Below are 20,236 nucleotides of genomic sequence, written 5' to 3' on the forward strand. Positions count from 1 at the left end.
TTTCCTCCACTTCTTAACTTTTTGTAATCTGTTTTCTTTCTCCGCTGTTTATCTGAAAATGCTCTCCCCAAAGTTACAGTGCTCTCTCTATTGTCAAATGCATTGATCTTTTCTCAGTCCTGATGCTTCCGGAACTCTCCATAGTGTTTGATATTGTTGACTACCTTCTCTTCCTTGATACTATCTGTTTCTCGAATTTTGGAGACATTACTCTTTAATGGTTCTCTTTCCCATCTGTCCCATTGATTCTTCTCAGTTTCCTTCACAAAATCATGATCCATGTTCCACCCCCTATACATGGATGTAGCTCGGGGCTTGTCCTGGGCCCTTTCCTCTCTAGTGCAGTGATGTCATGATCTCCCAGGGATCCGACTTTCACTTCTGGGCAAATGATTCCCCAATCTGCAAGGCCAGCCTGCCCTCATAACTCTCCTGAGCTCTGGCTTCACATTTCACATCTCATTCCCACCTTGGTGGTCCATATGCATCTCTAACTCAGCATCTCCTGAACCAGACTCATTATCTTTACCCACAAACCCACCTCTTTTCCTAACTTCCCTATTTCTGTCAAGGGTACCACCATCCTCCCAGTCACCTGGGGCCACAACATCACAGTTAAAGGCAAAGAAATGGGTTGTTGTTGCTGTTCAATCCTATCCAATGGTATATGACCTCTGTCCATGGAGTTTTCTTGGCAGAGATACTGACGTGCTTTGCCATTTCCTTCTCCAGTGTATTCCCATTTTACAGTTGAGGAACTGAGGCAAATAGAAGTTAAGTGACATGCCCAGGGTCATACAGCTAATAAGTGTCTGAGACTGGATTTGAACTCAGATCTTCCTGACTCCAGCCTAGTGGTCTATCCACTGCAGCGCCACCTAGCTGCTCCAACATCACAGTCATCCTTGATCATTCAGCCTTACTTAACCTCTACCAATTCTTGTCACTTCTCACATCCACCCCATTCTCTACACTTGCACAACCACCACCCTAGTTGAGATCCTCATCAGCTCCTATCTGTATGATAGCAATAGTTTCTTAATTACCTGTCTGCACACAGGCATGCTCTCCCCTCTCCAATCCAGCCCACATGCTCCAGGCAAAGTGATGTTCCTAAACTACAGGTCTTACCAAGTCATTCTGTTCAAGAAACCTGAGTGGTTTCCTTTGCCTCCAGGGCAGAATACAAGCTTCTCTAGCTCTGGCATATCGGTCTAGGCTGATTTCCCATTACACCCCCTCACACAAGCTATACTCCAGCCTAACTGGTCTGCTCCTCATAAACATGAGGGATGCTCCATCTCTGGCTATGCCCACAACTCTTCTACTTGCTTCTTGTTACTGTATCACCCCACATTTGTTACTCAGTGGCCCAGAAGTACTTTTGGTTAGAGCTGGTCCCCCAGGAGGATATCCCTGGCAATTGTTTCAGTGATCTTGAAGAAGATGACTACCAAAAAGAGGGTGGGTTAACCCATTTGGCCAGGAGACATGTGCCAAGAGTTGCTTGGATGCCTATTTGATAGACCCACAAACTACTTTATGTTCTGAGAGTTAAGTATCAGTCTCCTGAGAGATTGTTACAGTAGTTATAACTTACTGAATTCTCTTTTTTCACTCTCTCAATGCACACCATTAGCCTTTGTGTCTTTTAGAATTTCTTTTGTATGTAGGAAATAAATATCTGTCCCATATCTGATTCACATTGTAGACCAAATAGTTTTCTACTTCCCCTTTTGGGGAAGAATGTAAGCAAAATTTATTAAGAACCTACCATGATGCTAGGCACTGTGCTAAGTACTTTACAAGTATTATCTCAATTGAGCCTTGCAACAAACCTGCAATGTAGGTAGTAGTAGAACCCCAATTTTATAAGTTGAAGAAACTGAGGTTAAGTGATTTGCCCAGGTTGTGTTTGTTCTTTGTTTTTGAAGAGGACTATGACATCAGGGAAATGATGACCTGACTTGCAGTTGACTTTGATTTGAGTGAGGGAGGGCTGTGCAAGGTCAGCAGCCTCACTTTCTCCTCCAGAGCCATCTGGGTCCAGCGACCAGATATTCATCAAGATGACTGGAGATGGCCCAGGATGCAATGGGAGACCCTGGCCCTTTTAGGCTAAGGCCTTTTCATGTATTGACTTAGAGTGAGGTAATGCCCATTCAGTGAATAGGCCTCTTTAAGAAGTGAGTCAAGGGATGGACTGCCTTTAATTAGAAAAAAAAAGAGAGAAAAAAAATCAAGCTGGGAGGGGAAGACCCTCAGGGTTGCTGTTCCAAAGAGAAACAGCTACCATTGACGTCACTGTAAGGCAGGAGGGCCCAAAATACAGCCATTAAGTGGAGCTTGGGCAGAGACCTATTGTGGTCCAATAGCTAGTAAGTGTCTGAGTCTGGATTTGAACTTGGATCTTCCTGACTCCAAGCCCAGCGGTTTAATCACTGCACCACTTAGCTCCCTGTAGTGGAAAAACACTAGACATGAGCCAAACCAAAGCTATAAAGAAACAATTTGTCCCTGGAGTGCAGACAGAGGTAGGGGAGGTAATGAGCCAAATAATGTGAGAAAAGCCCAACCCTCTAATTAGAGGTTCCCCCAGAACTAAACTGAGTTGAACTGTGAATCATTCACTCCATAAACATTTGTTAAGCACCTACTGTGTGCCAGGTACTGTACTAAGCTCTGAGGGTATAAAAAGAGACAAAAGATAGTCCCTGCCCTCTAGGAGCTTAAAATGGAAGGCTTTATGGGTGGGGCAAATGTGTCTCTTGGAGGAAGGAGTTCCCCAGCCCACTGGGCCCAGCAGCAGTTTTCAGTGTTAAACAAGCCACCCCCCACCCCAGGCCTGAAATGCTCTTCCTCCTCACCTCTGTCTCTTGGAACCCCCCAGCTCCCTTTAAGGCTCAGCTCAAGTATGTCTTCCTTCTAGAGGCCTTTCATGATTCCCCAATTGTGGATATTTCCTTCTCCCGAATCACTTTGTATTTATTCTGTAGATAGCCTGTACAGTTATCCCTTCTACTTTGCAGGGGTTAGGGTCATGGTGCCCTCGGGATCTGGAAAATCCATATAAAAATTTTGGGCCCTCCCTTCATACCAGGGAAGAAGTCTAAATTTTTTCTTTTTCTTTTATGGGGTGTTTACAGTACCTTATTGTAAAATTTGGGTTAAGTATTTGGTCGTAGGCTCTGTGTCATCTACTGGCCTTCATGTGTTGTCTGCAACTTCCACAGAATCCCCCCAAATTCTATTTAATTTCTTATGCCAACTGGCAACATATTGAAGCTACAATGGGGAAAATTACAATGTGGAAGGTATAACTATATTTACTTAGCTATGAAAATCTGATAGTCACCCCCAGTAGACTGTAAGATTCTTCAAAAACCAAGCCTTAAACCCAATTCACTCTGGAGCTCATAGATTGGATAGGTCCCTGGCCTCTTAGCACAGAGTGAATGTAAATATCAAATAGTAACTGTTTCTCTTTTGGCCAGGAACCTTGAGGGTCTTCCCCTCCCAGTTTTATTTTATTTTATTTTTTGAGTTTTGATTAAAAGGGCCATCCCTTGATTAACTTCTTAAAGAGGCCTCTTCATTGAATGGATGTTACCTCACTCTACGTGAGTAGTGGAAAAGACCTTAGCCTGAAAGGGCCAGGGTCTCCCAATGCATCCTGGGCCATCTCTAGTAGTCCTGGTGAATATCAGGCCACTGGACCCAGATGGCTCTGGAGGAGAAAGGGAGGCTGGTGCCCTTGCGCAGCACTCCCTCCCTCAAATCAAAGTCAACTGCAAGTCATGTCATCATTTCCCTGATGTCATGGTCCTCTTCAAAAACTAAGGACAAACACACAACAATCAAGGCCAGGATTGTGTCAGGTTTGTATTTGTCCCTCCAGCGCTCAGCAGTACCTGGAACATAGGAGGAACTAAATACTCGTTGGATGTCTGATTCTCTCCATCGGAGGGGTTAGATTTTAGAGATCCCACCAAACAGGGAAATTGGCAAGTATTTTTTTATTTTGGAAAATGTAAAATGCTCTGGATAGCTGCCTGTGTTTTTCTTCAGAGCTGTCCTTTCTTCAATGTTTTCAGTTCTTCTGATTCTGTCAGGAAGAACATCTCATCTGGGTTCTACCCTAGATTCAACCCCTCTCTTTAACATCTGCTAATTTACTTAACAACACTGTGGTCAGGGAAACTCCAGCATTAGAAGCAGCAGCAGCCTATACAGCAGCAATAGCTGTGACATAGAAGACATAAAGCTGGCCTTGGATTTAGGAAGTCCTGGGTTCAAATCCTGTCTCTGCAATATACTGGCCATGTGACCCTGAGCAAAAGGGCCACCTGCATTGGTAGAGGGAGTTTCCTCTTCAGGGAGGTCTCTATACCAATTGTGCTTTCTGAGTGTGAACCTAGTCAGAGGGAGAACAAAGAATATTCTGAATAGCAAAGGGGAGAAGAAAATGTCAGATCGATGGGATACCAGTGCTTGGTATGGGATTCTAGGGTCCTCTAACCTGTATATTGGAGGAAAGGAGGATAGTTCTTTGACACTAAGGGAGATAAAAAATGGGCAGAATAAGAAATTAGCCAAGGGAGCAATGCTCTAGTTATCTTTGATTGGGACAGAAAAAACTGGCCAGTGAAGAGAACCAGTTGAAAAGTCAGGCATATCAAGGCATTGACTTTTCCTCTCTTTCCTTTTTTATTCTGAACCTAACAAATATCAACTAAAACGAACATTTCCATAGATGTTGGACAGGAGATTGTACTCAAAACTTCAAGTCTCAAATTATGTCCAACTTGCTTTTCTTTTTAAGTATATAATAAATCAGTGCGTAATTTTTTCAAGCTGTCCTGCTTGTCTGGGATTCTATCTGGCCTTCTTTCTGCTGTCATTTGTTTTGTTTGGGAACCCTATTCTCAAGGCATTAAATTGCAGAGCAGAGGTGGCTTTGTGAAAATTTGCCCCTCTCCTTGACCCCCAGAGTGAAATACAATGCCAAGGGTTTGGAAACAAGAATCCCCTTTTGACTCCTGGTCAGCATTTTGGTTACTTGACTCCCCCAGGGGATTTGTTACTTTCTGTGGTCATGATCCTTAGAAGGAAATACCCATCAGTCTTGTAATTGATTCACAAGTTGGGGAGCACTTTGGGCTGGGAAACCCTGTGCCTGCCCCTGATAGATCATGAGGGCCCCAGACAGAGTAGTGTTAAGCCACTCCCCTCAAGAAAACAAGGGAAGGTTACCTGCTGGGCTTCAGCCTGACCCTGAGTCCAGGGGAGTTAAAGATTTCTGAAGCAGAATAATCCAAACATTTAGAAAGCAAAGGACAGATTTAAAGAAAATAGCCCTATGTGTACCAGGAATGCAAGGCTGGTTCAATATTAGGAAAACTATCAGCATAATTAACTGTACTAATAACAGAAACAACAAAAAATCATATATTTATCTCAATAGAGGCAGAAAAAGCTTTTGACAAAATACAACATTAATTCCTATGAAAAACACTGGAAAGCATAAGAATAAGTGGAGTTTTCCTTAAAATGAGAAATAGTATCTGACTAAAACCATTGATAAGCATTGTCTATAATGGGGATAAGCGTAATCAAGAAAGAGAAATCATAAGGGACTTACTAAAGTTGAACTGTTTTGTTTACATTCCTACAGGGAAAGATGATGTGCATAATTCATGAGACCTCAGTATTAGGGTAGCTGAAGGGAATATACATATATATATATATATATATATATATATATATATAGAGAGAGAGAGAGAGAGAGAGAGAGAGAGAGAGAGATAGAGGGCACAGGGTGAGTTGAATATGAAGGGATGATATCTAAAAAAATAAAATCAAATTAAGGGATGAGAGAGGAATATATTGAGAGAGGGAGAAAGGGAGAGACAGAATGGTGTAAATTATCTCACATAAAAGTGGCAAGAAAAAGCAGTTCTGTTGGGAGGGCAGAGGGGGCAGGTGAGGGAGAATGAGTGAATCTTGCTCTCATCGGATTTGACTTGAGGAGGGAATAACATGCACACTCAATTGGGTATCTTACCCCACAGGAAAGAAGAAGGAAGGAGATAAAAAAGGGAGGATGATAGATGGGAGGGCAGATAGGGGGAGGAAGTAATCAAAAGCAAACACTTTTGAAAAGGGACAGGGTCAAGGGAGAAAATTGAATAAAGGAGGATAGGATAGAAAGGAGCAAAATGTAGTTAGTCTTTCACAACATGAGTATTGTGGAAGGGTTTTGCATAATGATACACATATGGCCTATGTTGAATTGCTTGCCTTCTTAGGGAGAGTGGATGGGGAGGGAAGAGGGGAGAGAATTTGGAACTCAAAGTTTTAAAAGCAGATGTTCAAAAAAAAAGTTTTTGCATGCAACTAGGAAGTAAGATATACAGGCAATGGGGCATAAAAATCTATCTTGCGCTACAAGAAAGTAAGGGAAAAGGGGATGGGGGGGAGTGGGGTGACAGAAGGGAGGGTTGACTGGGGAACGGGGCAATCAGAATATATGCCATCTTGGAGTGGGGGTTGGGTAGAAATGGGGAGAAAATTTGTAACTCAAACTCTTGTGAAAATTAATGCTGAAAACTAAAAATATTAAGTAAATAAATAATGATTTATAGTGGGGATAAGCTAGAAGCTTTCCCAATAAGATCAGGGCTGAATCAAGGATGTCCGTTATCACCACTATTATTCAATATTGTACTAAAAATGTTAGCTTTAGCAATAAGAGAAGAAAAAGAAATCAAAGGAATTAGGCAATGGGGAAACAAAACTATCACTCTTTGCAGATGATAAGGTGTTATACTTAGAGAGTCCTAGAGAATCAACTAAGAAACTAGTTGAAACAAATAACAACTTTAGCAAAGTTGCAGGATATAAAATAAACTCATAAGCATCACATCAGCATTTCTATATATTACCAACAAAGTCCAGCAAGAAGCGACAGAGAAATTCCATTTAAAATAACTGTAGGCAAGATAAAATACTTGGGAGACTACCTGCCAAGACAAATCCAGGAATTATATGAACACAACTGCAAAACACTTTTCACATAAAGTCAGAGCTAAACAATTGGGGAAATATTAATTTTCCGCATGTAGGCTGAACCAATATATTAAAAATGACAATTCTACCTTATGTGAACCCTTACAAAGTGAATCGAGCAGAACCAGAACGTTGTACACAGTAACAGCAATACTGTATAATGATCAACTCTGATAGACTTAGCTATTCTAATCAATACAATGATTCAAGACAATTCCAAAGGACTTATGATGAAAATGGTATCTACTTCCAGAGAAAGAATTGGTGGAGTCTGAGTGCAGGTTGAAGCGTAATTTTTTCACTTTTTTTTGGCAACATGGCTAATATGGAAATATATTTTGTGTGATTTCATATGTATAATCGATATCACATTTTTTGCCTTCTCAATGGGTGGAGGAGGGGCAAAAAGGAGGGAGAGAATTTGGAACTCATTTTTTAAAAAAAAAATGAATGCTAAAAATAAATAAATAAAAAATTGAAAAATATAAGTAATTTTTTTTACAGGGTAATAGCCCTTTCCCCTTCTTCCCCATCTCCTGTTTCCTGTGGTGGGTAAAGGAGCAGAGAAAGTTGTAGGACCTGGCATGGATCCAATTAAGTTTAACTAACTGATGGGTAAGAATTTGTGTTTGCATACGTAAGAGTGAAAGTGTCAACACAAGTATCTATTCAAGAACAGTTATTTAAAAATTTTCCCATCTTTGGTGAGAAGAAGAAGAAGCTCCCAATAAAACTGGACTCGGGAAGCAAAGGGAAATTTTGATGATTGTAGGCAAGGTTGAGCAGTTTTATTTTATTTCGGTTAATTTTGCTTTTTTTGTCCTAATCTGGACAACCAAGAGAGAAACGAAAGGAATGAAGGTTCTCTCTTGCTTCTGAGATTCACTGTAATGAAGGAAAGGATAGACTCAAATCAGGCTAAGGACCTTCTTATACACAGGGACCTGAGCATCAGGCTTGTCTTTTAAAATATGAGTTTAATGGGCTGGTGCAGATTTCAATGGGAGAACACCTGGGTTTAGCTATGACTATTTCATGCACTGAATTTCGTGATGAGGTTCCACTGATTATGCTTGCTCCATTCTGGATTCTTAAGTTGGGGGGTTGAGATAATGATTACTTTTACTTTATACAATTGCACCCAAAATGATTTCTTGAGCCCTAGCTTTTGTCTGTCTTTCTGCCTTGGAAAGGGACAAAGACATGAGTACCTTCTATCACAGACTGGGGGTTAGGGTTTTGCTGTTGTCCCAGACAAGCAGGTTGGCCTAGAGCAGCTGTACTCAAACTTTTTGTCTCAGGACCCCTTTATACTCTTCAAAATTATTGAGGACCCCCAAAGAGCTTTTGTTTATCTGAGGTATTAGATATGAAAATGTTTTAGTACTTTTAAAAAAATAGTTTTTACTTATTACTCCCTGGAAGGACTATAATTTGCTGATCTCCATTGGTAAAGGGAGTTTTCTTATCCCTACTGCTTTGATACCCAGTCTTTTTTGTGTTTGTCCTTCATTCTCAAAGAGGACCATGGCATCAGGGAAATGATGACATGACTTGCAGTTGACTTTGATGTGAGTGAGGGAGGGCTGTGCAAGGTCAGCAGCCTCACTTTCTCCTCCAGAGCCATCTGGGTCCAGTGACCTGATATTCACCAGGATGACTGGAGATGACCCAGGATGCATTGGGAGACCCTGGCTTTTTCAGGCTAAGACCCTTTCAGGTTTTCACTTAGAGTGAGGTAACACCCATTCAGTGAATAGGCCTCTTTAAGAAGTGAGTCAAGTGATGGCCCCTTTAATTAGAAAAAAGAAAAAAAATCAAGCTGGGTGGGGGAGACCCTCAGGGTAGCTGTTCCAAAGAGAAACAGTTCCAGTTTTTTTTACCTATCTTTTGAAGAAGATCTATCCTTGCAGAGACATAATTCCATTTATGGGTCTCATCCTCCCAAGTCTCAGTGATACGATAAAGTCTAACTAGAATCTTGAGTTTATCTTGTTCACAGATTTTGAGTTGGAAGGACCTTTGAGGTTGCTTATTTTAAAGATGAGGAAACAGAAACCCTAAAGAGCTCCCCATCACACCCTGCCAACGTTTGAATCTGGGTTTTCTAATTCCAAATCTGATCGTGTTCCTGATGGACTCTCAGAGAAATTCCGTGGTAACCAATTCTAGGGGACTAGACATTGAATTTATTTATTTATTGGATCTTTTTTTTTTGGAGGGGGAAGGCAGGGCAGTTGGGGTTAAGTGACTTGCCCAAGGTCACACTGCTAGTATGTGTGTCAAGTATCTGAGGCTGGATTTGAACTCAGGTCCTCCTGACTCCAGGGCTGGTGCTCTACTCACTGTGCCACCTAGCTGCCCCATGGCATTGAATTTAGAGGTGATTTGTTTTGGGATGCAGTCACCACGGACTGGAAAATTGAGGACCAAGACAGTGAACAATCTGTCAGCATCTAGGAACCACCTCTGCAACATAGCAAGGGTTTAAGAAATGCTTGTTGACTGACATTTGCACGTAGAATGTAATGGAATTTACTGAAGGAATAAATTAAAGACTCCTGAGTTACCCTCCCCAGCATAGGGACTGACAGAGGAGGAGTGGAGAACTCCGTGCTTGCTGGAGGATTTATCCTTTAATATGCTGACTGGGTTCATCCAAAGACAGATAAATCGTGGGAGCTAATGGGGACCATTGCGGTAACACAGAAAGAGCACTGCTATTATTATCCTCATTTTACAGTTGGGAAACCTGAGACAGGCAGAAGTTAAGTTGACTTGCCCAAGGTCACACAGCTAGTAAGTGTCTGAAGTTGAATTTGAGCATTCTTGGTCTAGCATTTTCTGCACTATGGCGCCACCTTGTGGCCTAGGGTGGCAGACTTCTTTTCCTGAACTCTTCCCCCCCCCCCCCCCCACTTAAACTTGAACTCCCCAGTATCACAGGGAAAATTACTTAAAGTTTAGGTTTAGCTCATGTCAAGGATCTTCCCAAAGTGAGAGGGGGACATGTGTAATAGGTAAAGTAGGAATAGGACAAGTATTTATTTTTCCCGCTCAAAAAGCTCCTAAGTGTTCATTGACAGAGAAACTTAAACAAGAAGTAGTATTGACTTATTTTATTGAGTTGTATTCTAAATCGTCAGAACTGGAAGCAGTTTGGGACCTCTGCCCTCCACATCTGGAAACTTCTATGCTAATATAATGAGGGTAGTCACGAATGTCCCTCCACATTGTGGGATGGGGATGGAGGAGGTATATCCCCCATTGTTCTTGGAATACTTTAGGCTAGAAATGTCCAGTTTCCTTGTTGGACTGATATCTCTTTACGTGTGACCTCTCGGGTCAGCTAGCTGGCGCACTGAGTAGAGCACGGTCAGGAGGACCTGAGTTCATATCCAGTCTCAGACACTTGACACACTTACTAGCTGTGTGACCTTGGGCAAGTCACTTAACCCCAATTGCCCTGCCTTCCCCTTGCAGAAAAAAAATGTAAAAAAAAAAAAAAGAAAATACATGTGACCTCTGGAGTGAGGAACCAGTTAGATCCATTTGAGCAGGTCCTTCTCTCCTTATAAAACACATGAGTGACCTTGATCCCTGAGTGGCCTTGGCCAGAGGAGGGGGGGTAAAGTTTGGACCCAGGAGTCCCAGGTCCTGGGAGCAGCCTCTTGGTAGACTTGGAGAACAAGTCTGCTGGAATGCCCTTTCCTAGTGAGGCCTTAGACCCAGTGAGGGATGTGAATTGCCGTAGTTTAGAGGAGTCATTGGCCCCAGGGAGAAGTGTGTGTGTAAGTGTGTGTGCGTGTGCGTATGTGCCTGTGCTTGTCAATATGTGTGTATGTGCGTGCATGCGCGTGCGTGTGTGTGTGTGTGTGTGTGTGTGTGTGTGTGTGTGTGTGTGTGCATGCACATGCGCATGTGTGTATATGGGTGCCTGTGTGTGGGGGGGGGCAGGGGCTAGTGCAGGCATTTCTGGCCTCCTCTGAGATCCTTTCCTCGACCCTGTCTGCCTTGGGTGGCCCCAGCTAGGCCATGTGGCCTTCCCTTAAACATACAAATGAAAGGCCCTTCTGTTTTCAACATTGCCTGGCATGCCTAGTTCCCTAGGAAGTCTTCGTTAGCTCCAGCTGTTGACTCTGACAGAGAGGCATTGTGGGGCTGGACTTGGAATCATGAAAACCTGGGTTAACATTCCACCTCCAATATTTCCACTTGATATTTCAGCCTCAGTTTCTACATCTGTAAAATGAGAGCCATAATACCTATCATCCTTTCTTCACAGGGTTGGTGTGAAAATCGAATAATAATTCATATGGCACCAATCACTTTATTATCTTACTGGATTCTCACAATAAACCTAGGAGGGAGGTGCTATCATTGTTCCCATTTTACAGACAAGGCAACTGAGACTAAGAAATGGCATGTGACTTGCCCAGAGTCCCACGGCTGAGGCACAATCTGAACTAGTTCTTCCTGACTCCAAGTCTAGCCCTTTGGCCACTGTGCCACCTAGTGGCCTGTTAAGCACTTTGCACTGAAAACCGTACATGTCCACATTTAACTTTTTGCATGCTTTATCCCCTAGCTGGATGGCACAGTGGATAGAGCCCTGGGACTTGGTGTTAGGAAGACCTGAGTTTGAATCCTGCCTCAGACCCTGGACAAGTCTCTTACGCTCTCTCGGCCCTAGTTTCCTTATCTATAAAATGAAGATGATGATAATAGCACCCTCCTGACAGGATCAAATGAAATGGCACTTATATGGCAGTAGTGCTTTCCGAGCCTTAGAGCTCTATGTCAGTACCAGCTGTTATAGGAAGTAGGCTCCTTGGAGGAACAGACTCTTTTTCCTTTTGTTGCTCATTCAACAAGTTGTTTTTCAAAGAGAACCAATGACATCACAGAGCGATGACTTGACTTGTGGGTGAACTAGATTTAAACGAGATGTTCTAAGTTGTCAGCAGCCTCACTCTCTCTTCCAGAGCCACTGAGGTCCCATGGCAAGACAAAAGTGAGGAGGACTGGCGATAGCCCAATATGCAGTGGATGTCCTTGTCATTTTCCATGTCTGACTAAGACTGTTTCAGCCGCCTTCATGACTGCTGGAACAAGGCCAGGGTGGAGAGGACAGCCTTCCTACTGGCCAGGGCCTGCACCTGGGCCCCACTGCCTATAGATATAGTAGAATGGCCTGGCTAGTGGGAATACTGTCTCTCCACGCCCACCTGTAGCTCCCTTGCTTGCAGAGTGACCAGCAGTGGAAGCTGATGGCACTGTCCCCCTGCTCCATGCTCAGTCTTCACTGGCCTCTGTGGGTATGGGCCTTGAACAACTCTATCTTTACCCATCTGTAAGGTTAATGGAGAATAATCTTTCCCACCCATCAATAAACCTCATGTGGAGCCCATTAAGGGAAGCTTGCTTGCTTGTAGGAAGGCTTACACACCTTTTGTTAGTTTCTAATGAGGCACTGAGCCTATTAGCTGAAAGAATATATATTCTGAGAGGTGAGCTTTTCCTTTGGAGACTTGCTTATGAGAAAGATGTGATTCCCTGGTTGAGACTCGGAGTGGCCATATGTCCAGAGCTCCCCAACTCCTCAGAGATAAAAGCTCTCAATCCAGTGGTGAATGTAAAGTATATAGATATAGCAGTTTTGCTTTGATTCAGGCAGTAGAGCCCTGTCTGTTGGTCTTTATTTCTCTGTATGTCTTCTGTTTGTCTTTTATGTAATTAAAGAAGATTGTTGACCCCTGAAACAGCTGTCTTTCCTAGTAAGGCAGACCTAAGAACCTGCAGTAGGAGCCATCCTAGGTATGCCAGTGTGGTTGTCGTTACAACATCTTAGGGTGGGCAGACTTCCAGTTCTTGCTCTTCTTACCTCTGTCATCCAGAAGCTGTTCAGGCAAAAAACCCTTCCTCCTACTATATCTCCTTCCCTCCCTTCCATCTTGTCTTTGGAACCTCTTCTCTATTATTTCCCAATTCCCCTTCAACCTAGATTTCTTTATCCCCAAAGAGTGGATATCCTCCAGGGGTCTGTCATAGGATCCTAGAGCTGGCAGGGACATCAGAGACCATCTACCTCAACCCCCTTATTTACCCCTTCTTTACAGATGGGTAAAGTGAGGCCTAAGGAAGGGAAGTGACTTGTTCAAGGTCACATAGTAGATTCTATATTTGGAAAGGACCATCCAGTCTGACTCACTGATTTTACAGATGAGTAAACTGAGGCCCAGGAGAGGTTAAATGATTTGCTCAGGGTCACACAGGTAATTATGGTTGGGAGGTATGCCTTACCTCCAGGCCTTCAGAGTCATGATTGGTCCTTGAATTGCCCAATTGACTCTTTTTTTTGAGGGGAGAAGGCGGGGCAGTTGGGGTTAAATGACTTGCCTAAGGTCACACAACTAGTAAGTGTGTCAAGTGTCTGAGGCTAGATTTGAACTCAGGTCCTCCTGACTCCAGGGCTGTTGCTCTATTCACTGTGCCACCTAGCTGCCCCAACTCTTTTTTTAATTCTTTCTCCCCTCCCCCACTTAATAGTATTTCATTTTCTCCAATTACATGTGAAGATAGTTTTGAACATTCACTTTTATAAGATTTTAAGTTCCAATTTTTTTTCTCTCTCCCTCCCTCCTTCTCTTCTCTCCCCCCTCCCCCAAGACAACAAACAATCTGATTGAGGTTATACATGTGCAATTATATTAAACATATTTCTACATTAGTCATGTTGTGAAAGAAGAATAAGAACAAAAGGGGAAAAAACCACGAAAAAGGGAAAGAAAGAGAAAATTCAGACTCCACAGTTCTTTCTCTGGATGTGCATAGCATTTTCCATCTTGAGTCTCTTCAATTATCTTGGATCATTGCATTGCTCGGAAGAGCTAAGTCATTCACAGTTGATCATTGTACAGTGTTGCTATTACTGTGTACAGTGTTCTCCTAGTTCTGCTTACTTCACTTTGCATCAGTTCATGTAAATCTTTCCAGGTTTTTCTGAACCAATAGACTCTTCATTGCCCTCCACACTGCATACTGTCCCTTCCTTAAGTCCCCCATATCACCTCCTTCCCATGCCCTCTTTACAGTAGCCTTGTGTCCTGTTTTACCAAGGAAAATGAGATTATCTTCTGTGAATTCACTCTTTCTCTCTACTCCACACCTTGAAGTTCTTCTTTGTGGTCCCCTACTCTTTCCTTGCTTCTTGCAAACAGGCCCAGGCTCCAAGCTCCAAGCCAAGTTCATTGCCCTTATTTTCTCACCTCCCACTCACTTCTCAAGCCCTCTGACCCCAGTCATCAATTGAAAGGGCTTTCCCTGAGGATAATTGAGATCCCTTAATGACTGGTCCTACTGGCCTTTGCTCAGTTCTTCATCTTTCTTAACTTTACTGCTGCTTTTAATACTCTTCACCACCCCCTCTTCCTGGATACTTTCTCTTCCTTGGTTGTTGTTGTTGGGTGTTTTTTTTTTGGTGATATTCTCACCTACTTTGTAACAGCTGAGGAAAGAGAGGAAAAGAGAAGTTAAGTGACTGGCTCAGAGGCATACAGTTAGAAAGTGTCTGAGGCTACATTTGAACTCAGGTCTTCCTGATTCCAGGCCCAGTGCTCTAACAGCATCTTGCTTCCTCTATTGGGGAAACACTCGACATGACCTACAACCAAAGCTGTAAGTAATTTGTCCCTGGCATGCTGAGGTAGGGTTGGTAATGAGCCAAATAGTGTGAGAAAAGGCAGCTTTCACCCTTCCAATTAAAGGCCAGACTGTCCCCCAGACTGAACGAAGTTGGATTGTGAGGCGGTCACTCAGTTAACATTTATTAAACACCTACTGTATGCCAGGCACTGTGCTAAGCACTGGGAATACACAGAAAGCAAAAGATAATCCCTCCCCTCAAGGAGCTCCCAGTCCAATGGAGGAGACAACATCCAACAACCATGGACACACAAGACCTAGACAGGGGAAGGCACTAGCATTAGGGGGAGTTGATGGGGAAAGGCTTCCTGTAGTTGGTGGAATTTTAGCTGGGACTTAAAGGAAACCATGGAAGCCAGAAAGTGGAGATGAGGAGGGACAACGTTTGTCCGGTTCATCGACAACTCTTCAATCTGAATCTTCACTCCGAAGGTTTTCCTGAAACAGGCATCAATTTTGCTTCCTTGCACTTTCCTGCTTGTTCCTGGTTCTACTCTTCAAGGCCAAACTGAGCATGGCTAATCCTTATTCCCCATGACAGCCCTTCACATATTTGAGCATAGTCTTTATAAGTCTTCTCCAGGCAAACTAATGCTAGTTCCTTCAGTGGATCCTCCTGTGACCTGAACTCAAGGTTCTTTACCATCCTGCTGATTCTTTTCATGATGATTCTTCACCATTCTTTACTTCCTCAGGATTCTCTCTACCTTATCATTGTGTTTCATAACTGTGGTCCCTGCACCAATCCATTTGTGGCTTTTTCCAAATGATCGATAAAAATATTAAATGGCACGGTACCCACTTCCATTCTCTCCCCTCTCTTGTCCATCCTCTACACAGCTGCCAAATTGATATTAATATTAATATTCAGGTCACTCTCCCAAATTCTCTGATGTCTTTCTAATGCCTGTGGAATGAAATACAAACTCTGCACCCTGGTATTCAAGAATCTCCAAAATCTAGCTCCCATCTTAGCACAGTGCATGGAAGCATAGTAGACACTAAATTAAAAACTTGTTGAATTGAATTCTGTTGGTGGCAAGGGACCGAGATATGATGAATGGGAGCAAAGTGCTAAAAATTTTGTCTATAAGGCATCAGCAACTCAATAGAGGAGTATATTCTGGGACAAGACATCCAGAACAGGAGTTAAGAGTAGAGCTGACCAAGTAGGTGATGCCCATTGTAAGCATTTGCGTTAGAGCTCTCCACTGTCCTGGGTTATCTAACATTATAGTAGTCTAATGGCAATCAGTTTTAGTCCAGAAGAGTGGAAATTGGAGATATCCCTTTCCCCAAACTTTTAGATTTTGGGGTCTTCTGTATTGGTATAAGATGGGCATGAGACACCCTCCTGGAGAATATCAATGGATAACATGACCCAGTCCAGATGCTATTCAGGGGCAAATAGTGATGCAAAAACATACTTTGTCTGCAAACTGAGCTATGTTACTCTAAACCTGACAAACACCAATAGACATGGATATTTCTAGATACAGTTTCTCTAGTTATTGCTGTTATTGTTATTGTATTATCGTCCTCCTCCTTGTCCTCCTCCTCGTTTCCGTCTTCGTCCTCATCCTTGTCCTTGCCTTCGTCCTCTTCCTTGGCCTCCTCCTCGTCCTTGTTTTCATCCCTGTCCTTGTCCTCCTCCTCATTTTGGTCCTTGTCCTCATCCTCGTCTGAGTCCTCCCCCTCGGCCTTGGCCTCCTCCTCTTCCTCGTCCTCTTTCTTGTCTTCTGAATCCTTGTCCACTTCCTAAGCCTTGTCCTCGTCCTCGTCCTCCTCCTTGTGCTCCTCCTCATCCTTGTCCTCATCCTCCTCCTCAGCTTTGTCCTAGTCCTTGTCTGACCTCTCATCCCCTTGTCCTTGTCCTTCCTTCCCCTCGGCCTCTTCCTCCTCCTTTTCCTCTTCCTTTTCCTCCTGCTCTTCCTCCTCCTTCTTTGGAATTGCTATCACTAGCCCTCCATTCCCCACAGTTTTTAAAGCCCTTCCTTCCATCTGCCCCCTCTGAGAATATGCCTCATTCTGCACCCTTAGTTCATCACCTCTTAGACAGGAGGTGGGTAGCATGAGATAGAAGGAAGATGTGTGCTTTGCAGACCTTAAAGTGTTTTATAAATGTTGTTGTCATCACCATCATCATTAACATTATTATCATTATTAATTGGCTCTCTGGAGTTGTAGTTGGTCATTGCACTGATCAGAATTTTGAAGTCTTACGAAATTGTTTTCCATTGCAATGTTACACGTATTGTGTCAATTGTCTTCCTGGTTCTTCCTACTTTGCATCAGTCAGTGGAATAGAAATGATTCCAGGTTTCTCTGAATTGGTCCCTTTCTTCATTTCTTGCAACGCATTAATATTTCATTACTGGAATGAACATTTTAAAGAAAGTACTCATGGGAACAAGAGAAGGAGAAAGCAATGAGTATTCTCTGTTGGTCAGAAAGGAAGAAGTGGCATTTCATGGCCAAGGGACTTTCCTGGGTCATTGAACCTGGGCTCGAGGACAAAAGGAAATGGTCTGCTGCCTCTGATGGGTTAATCATGAACTTTAAAATGTGCAAAAGAAGTTTCCCCTGCTATTCACTGTAGTTGAGAAATTATTGGATATAGTTAAACAGAAATCACAGGACATATGAGAAGCGGATTGGCCCAAATAGTTTTACAGAAGTTCTTGAAAGTACCCGGGCCAAAGCACTAGAGGCTTGCTTAATTGCATTTCCAATGCCCTTACTTGGGTCTTTGGAGTCAGAATAGCTGTATTGAAACCCCAGCTCTGTCACTTACTACCTGTGTGACCTTGAACAAGTCACTTCTCCTCCCTGGGCCTCAGTTTCCCCTGCTGTAAAATGAGGGGGTTGAATTTAATGACCTCAGAGGTCCCTTCCAGCTCTATATCCACTCCTCTAAATCATTTCCCCTCCCTGGGCCTCAGTTTCCCTTGCTGTAAAATGAGGGGTTTGGACTAGGTGTCCAGATGCCTGTGGGGAAGGGGAAAACACCCAGGGAGAAGGTACTTCTGCAACTGGATGGGGAGGATCAAAAGATTCTAAAGTGAGAGCTGGAAGGGACCTTTCAGGGTGTCACATCCACCCCTCATAGAACAGAGCCTCAGTCATGGGCTCATAGAACATAGATCTAGAGCTAGAAATGACCTCAGAGGCTATATCCAGCCCTATCCTTCTTCTTGAGCAATAGCCATAAACTGCCAGCTGCTCCATATTCAAACTGGTTGTTCCATAGGCATCTCAAACTCAACATATCCATCCTTCCCCCACATCTGCCCCTCTTCTTTTTTTTCCAGAGGGGGGAAGGCAGGGCAATTGGGGTTAAGTGACTTGCCCAAGGTCACACAGCTAGTAAGTGTGTCAAGCGTCTGAGGCCAGATTTGAACTCAGGTCCTCCTGACTCCAGGGCCTGTGCTCTACCCACTGTGCCACCTAGCTGCCCCACCTGCCCCTCTTCTGAACTCTCTCATCACTGTGGAGCAAACTGAGATGCTCCCAGAAACCCAGGCTTGCAACTTTGGCATCATCCTTTGCACTCGCCTCTCACCTCACATATCCAATCAGTTGCCAGATCTTGTCATTTCTCCAAATGTCTCTTCCACATATCTCCTTCTCTCCCCTCATCTAGCTGCCACCCTAGCTCGGACCTTCATCAATTTTTACCTATGTTACTAAAAAAGCTTTCTGATTGGCTCAGGTGCCCCCTCCTCTCCCTCCGGTCCATCCTCCATTCAGCTACCAAAGGATTTTCCTAAAGCCCAGTTCTGAACATGGCACCTCCCATCCCCTTATCAAACATGTTAATATTTGTAAAGTGATGATCAAAGTGTCTGGAACACAGTAGATGCTTAATAAATGCTTGTTCACCTCCCCTTTTCCTCTAGTCAAACTCCAGAGACTCTTTGTCCTCGTTACCACTGTAATCACAAAGTCCTCTGTTGGACATTTGAACCTCTTCACAACTGTAACAGCAACCACACTGGCATACCCAGGATGGCTCCTAGTGCAGGTTCTTAGATCTGTTTTACTAGGAAAGGCAGTTGTTTCAGGGGTCAACAATCTTCTTTAATTACATGAAAAACAGAAGAAATACAGAGAAGAGAAATAAAAACCAACAGACAGGGCTCTACTGCCTGAATCAAAGCAAAACTGCTATATATACTTTACATCCACCATTGAATCTAGAGAGCCTTTGCCACTGAGGAGTTGGGGAGCTCTGGACATATGGCCACTCAGAGTCTCGACCAGGGAATCACATCTTTCTCATAAGCGAGCCCCCAAAGCAAAAGCTTACCTCTCAGAATATATACTCTTTAGGCTCAGTGCCTAATTAGAAATTGACAAAAGGTGTGTAAGCCTTCCTACAAGCAGGCGAGCCTCCCTTATTGGGCTCCACATGAGGCCTATTGATAGATGGGGAAGATCTTATTCCCCATTAACTTTACAACAACGTGGCTTCTTCTTACTTTTCCAGTTTTCTTATGAATTAATCCATTGTCTGGTTCAACCATACTGGCCTAGTTTCTGTTCCTCATGCATACATGGTCCCCCATGCCTGAAATGTCCTCCTTCCTCACCTCTGCCTCTTAGAAGGAATCCTTGGCCTCCTTCAAGACTCAGCTCAAAGCCCATCTTTCCTGGTCCCTCAATTTCTAGAGCCTTCCCTTCCAATGTTACCTTCTTTCTATTTTGTATATATCATGTATATAACTATACACATGTACATTTAGTCTCTCCTATTAGAGAGACTATGTGCCTGACACATAATAAATGCTTAATAAATAATAAAAGCTTAATAAATGTTTGTTGATTGACTGGCTAACTGTCTTCCCCCAAAGTTTCTCCAAGAATTTGACATTTTCTTTGTCAGTCTGAAAGATGTGAAGTGAAATTTCAGGGTTCTTTTAATTTCCAATAATTGCATCTTATTAGTGATCTGAAGCATTCTTTCATATGGTTGTTGCTAGCTTGTATTTCTTCTTTTGAGAACTGCCTGTTCACGTCCTTTGACTACTTATCTATTGGGGAATAACTCTTGTTCCTATATATTTGTATCAATTCCCTATATATTTTGGATATCAGACAAGGCAACTATTTAAGACCATCCATTGCAGAGGAGGTGCTGACCGGCATTGGTGGGAAGAGTTTCCTCAACAGGAGTTCCCTACATCAATGAACTCACAACTCTAGTGTCTATCTCATCCGCATGTTAGTGGATAAAGCCAATAGAATAATCTTTGCCAATAAAAAAGTCAATAATAAACCCCTGCAGCTGCCACTGTCTTCCAAAATGTCTCTTACAAAATGATAACTTTAATATAATACAGGATCCCAGGAGGTGGGCAAGAGCCTACAAATAGTATTCAAAGTGTAGAAAAAAATTGAAATTCTCAGGGCCACTAATTCTCCATTCCATTGTGTGGTGACAAAAAAAACGTGGCCAGCTCTT

At 43.1% G+C, this 20,236-nt stretch overlaps 1 protein-coding gene across 1 annotated transcript in view; it reads right to left on the bottom strand.

Moving 5' to 3' along the window:
* The window catches only part of LOC118833025 (zinc finger protein 665-like), a 95,585-nt gene extending 75,665 nt beyond the window's left edge, over positions 1 to 19,920 (bottom strand). Inside the window, exons 1-2 of the mRNA XM_036740417.1 lie at positions 19,915 to 19,920; positions 16,365 to 16,530 (exon numbers count right to left, since the gene is read on the bottom strand). Coding sequence (XP_036596312.1) covers positions 16,365 to 16,530; positions 19,915 to 19,920 — 172 coding nt within the window. The remainder of the gene's footprint in view (positions 1 to 16,364; positions 16,531 to 19,914) is intronic.
* Between the last annotated feature and the right edge of the window lie 316 nt (positions 19,921 to 20,236).

Source organism: Trichosurus vulpecula (assembly GCF_011100635.1).
Source record: "Trichosurus vulpecula isolate mTriVul1 chromosome X unlocalized genomic scaffold, mTriVul1.pri SUPER_X_unloc_1, whole genome shotgun sequence".
Lineage (NCBI taxonomy): Eukaryota > Metazoa > Chordata > Mammalia > Diprotodontia > Phalangeridae > Trichosurus > Trichosurus vulpecula.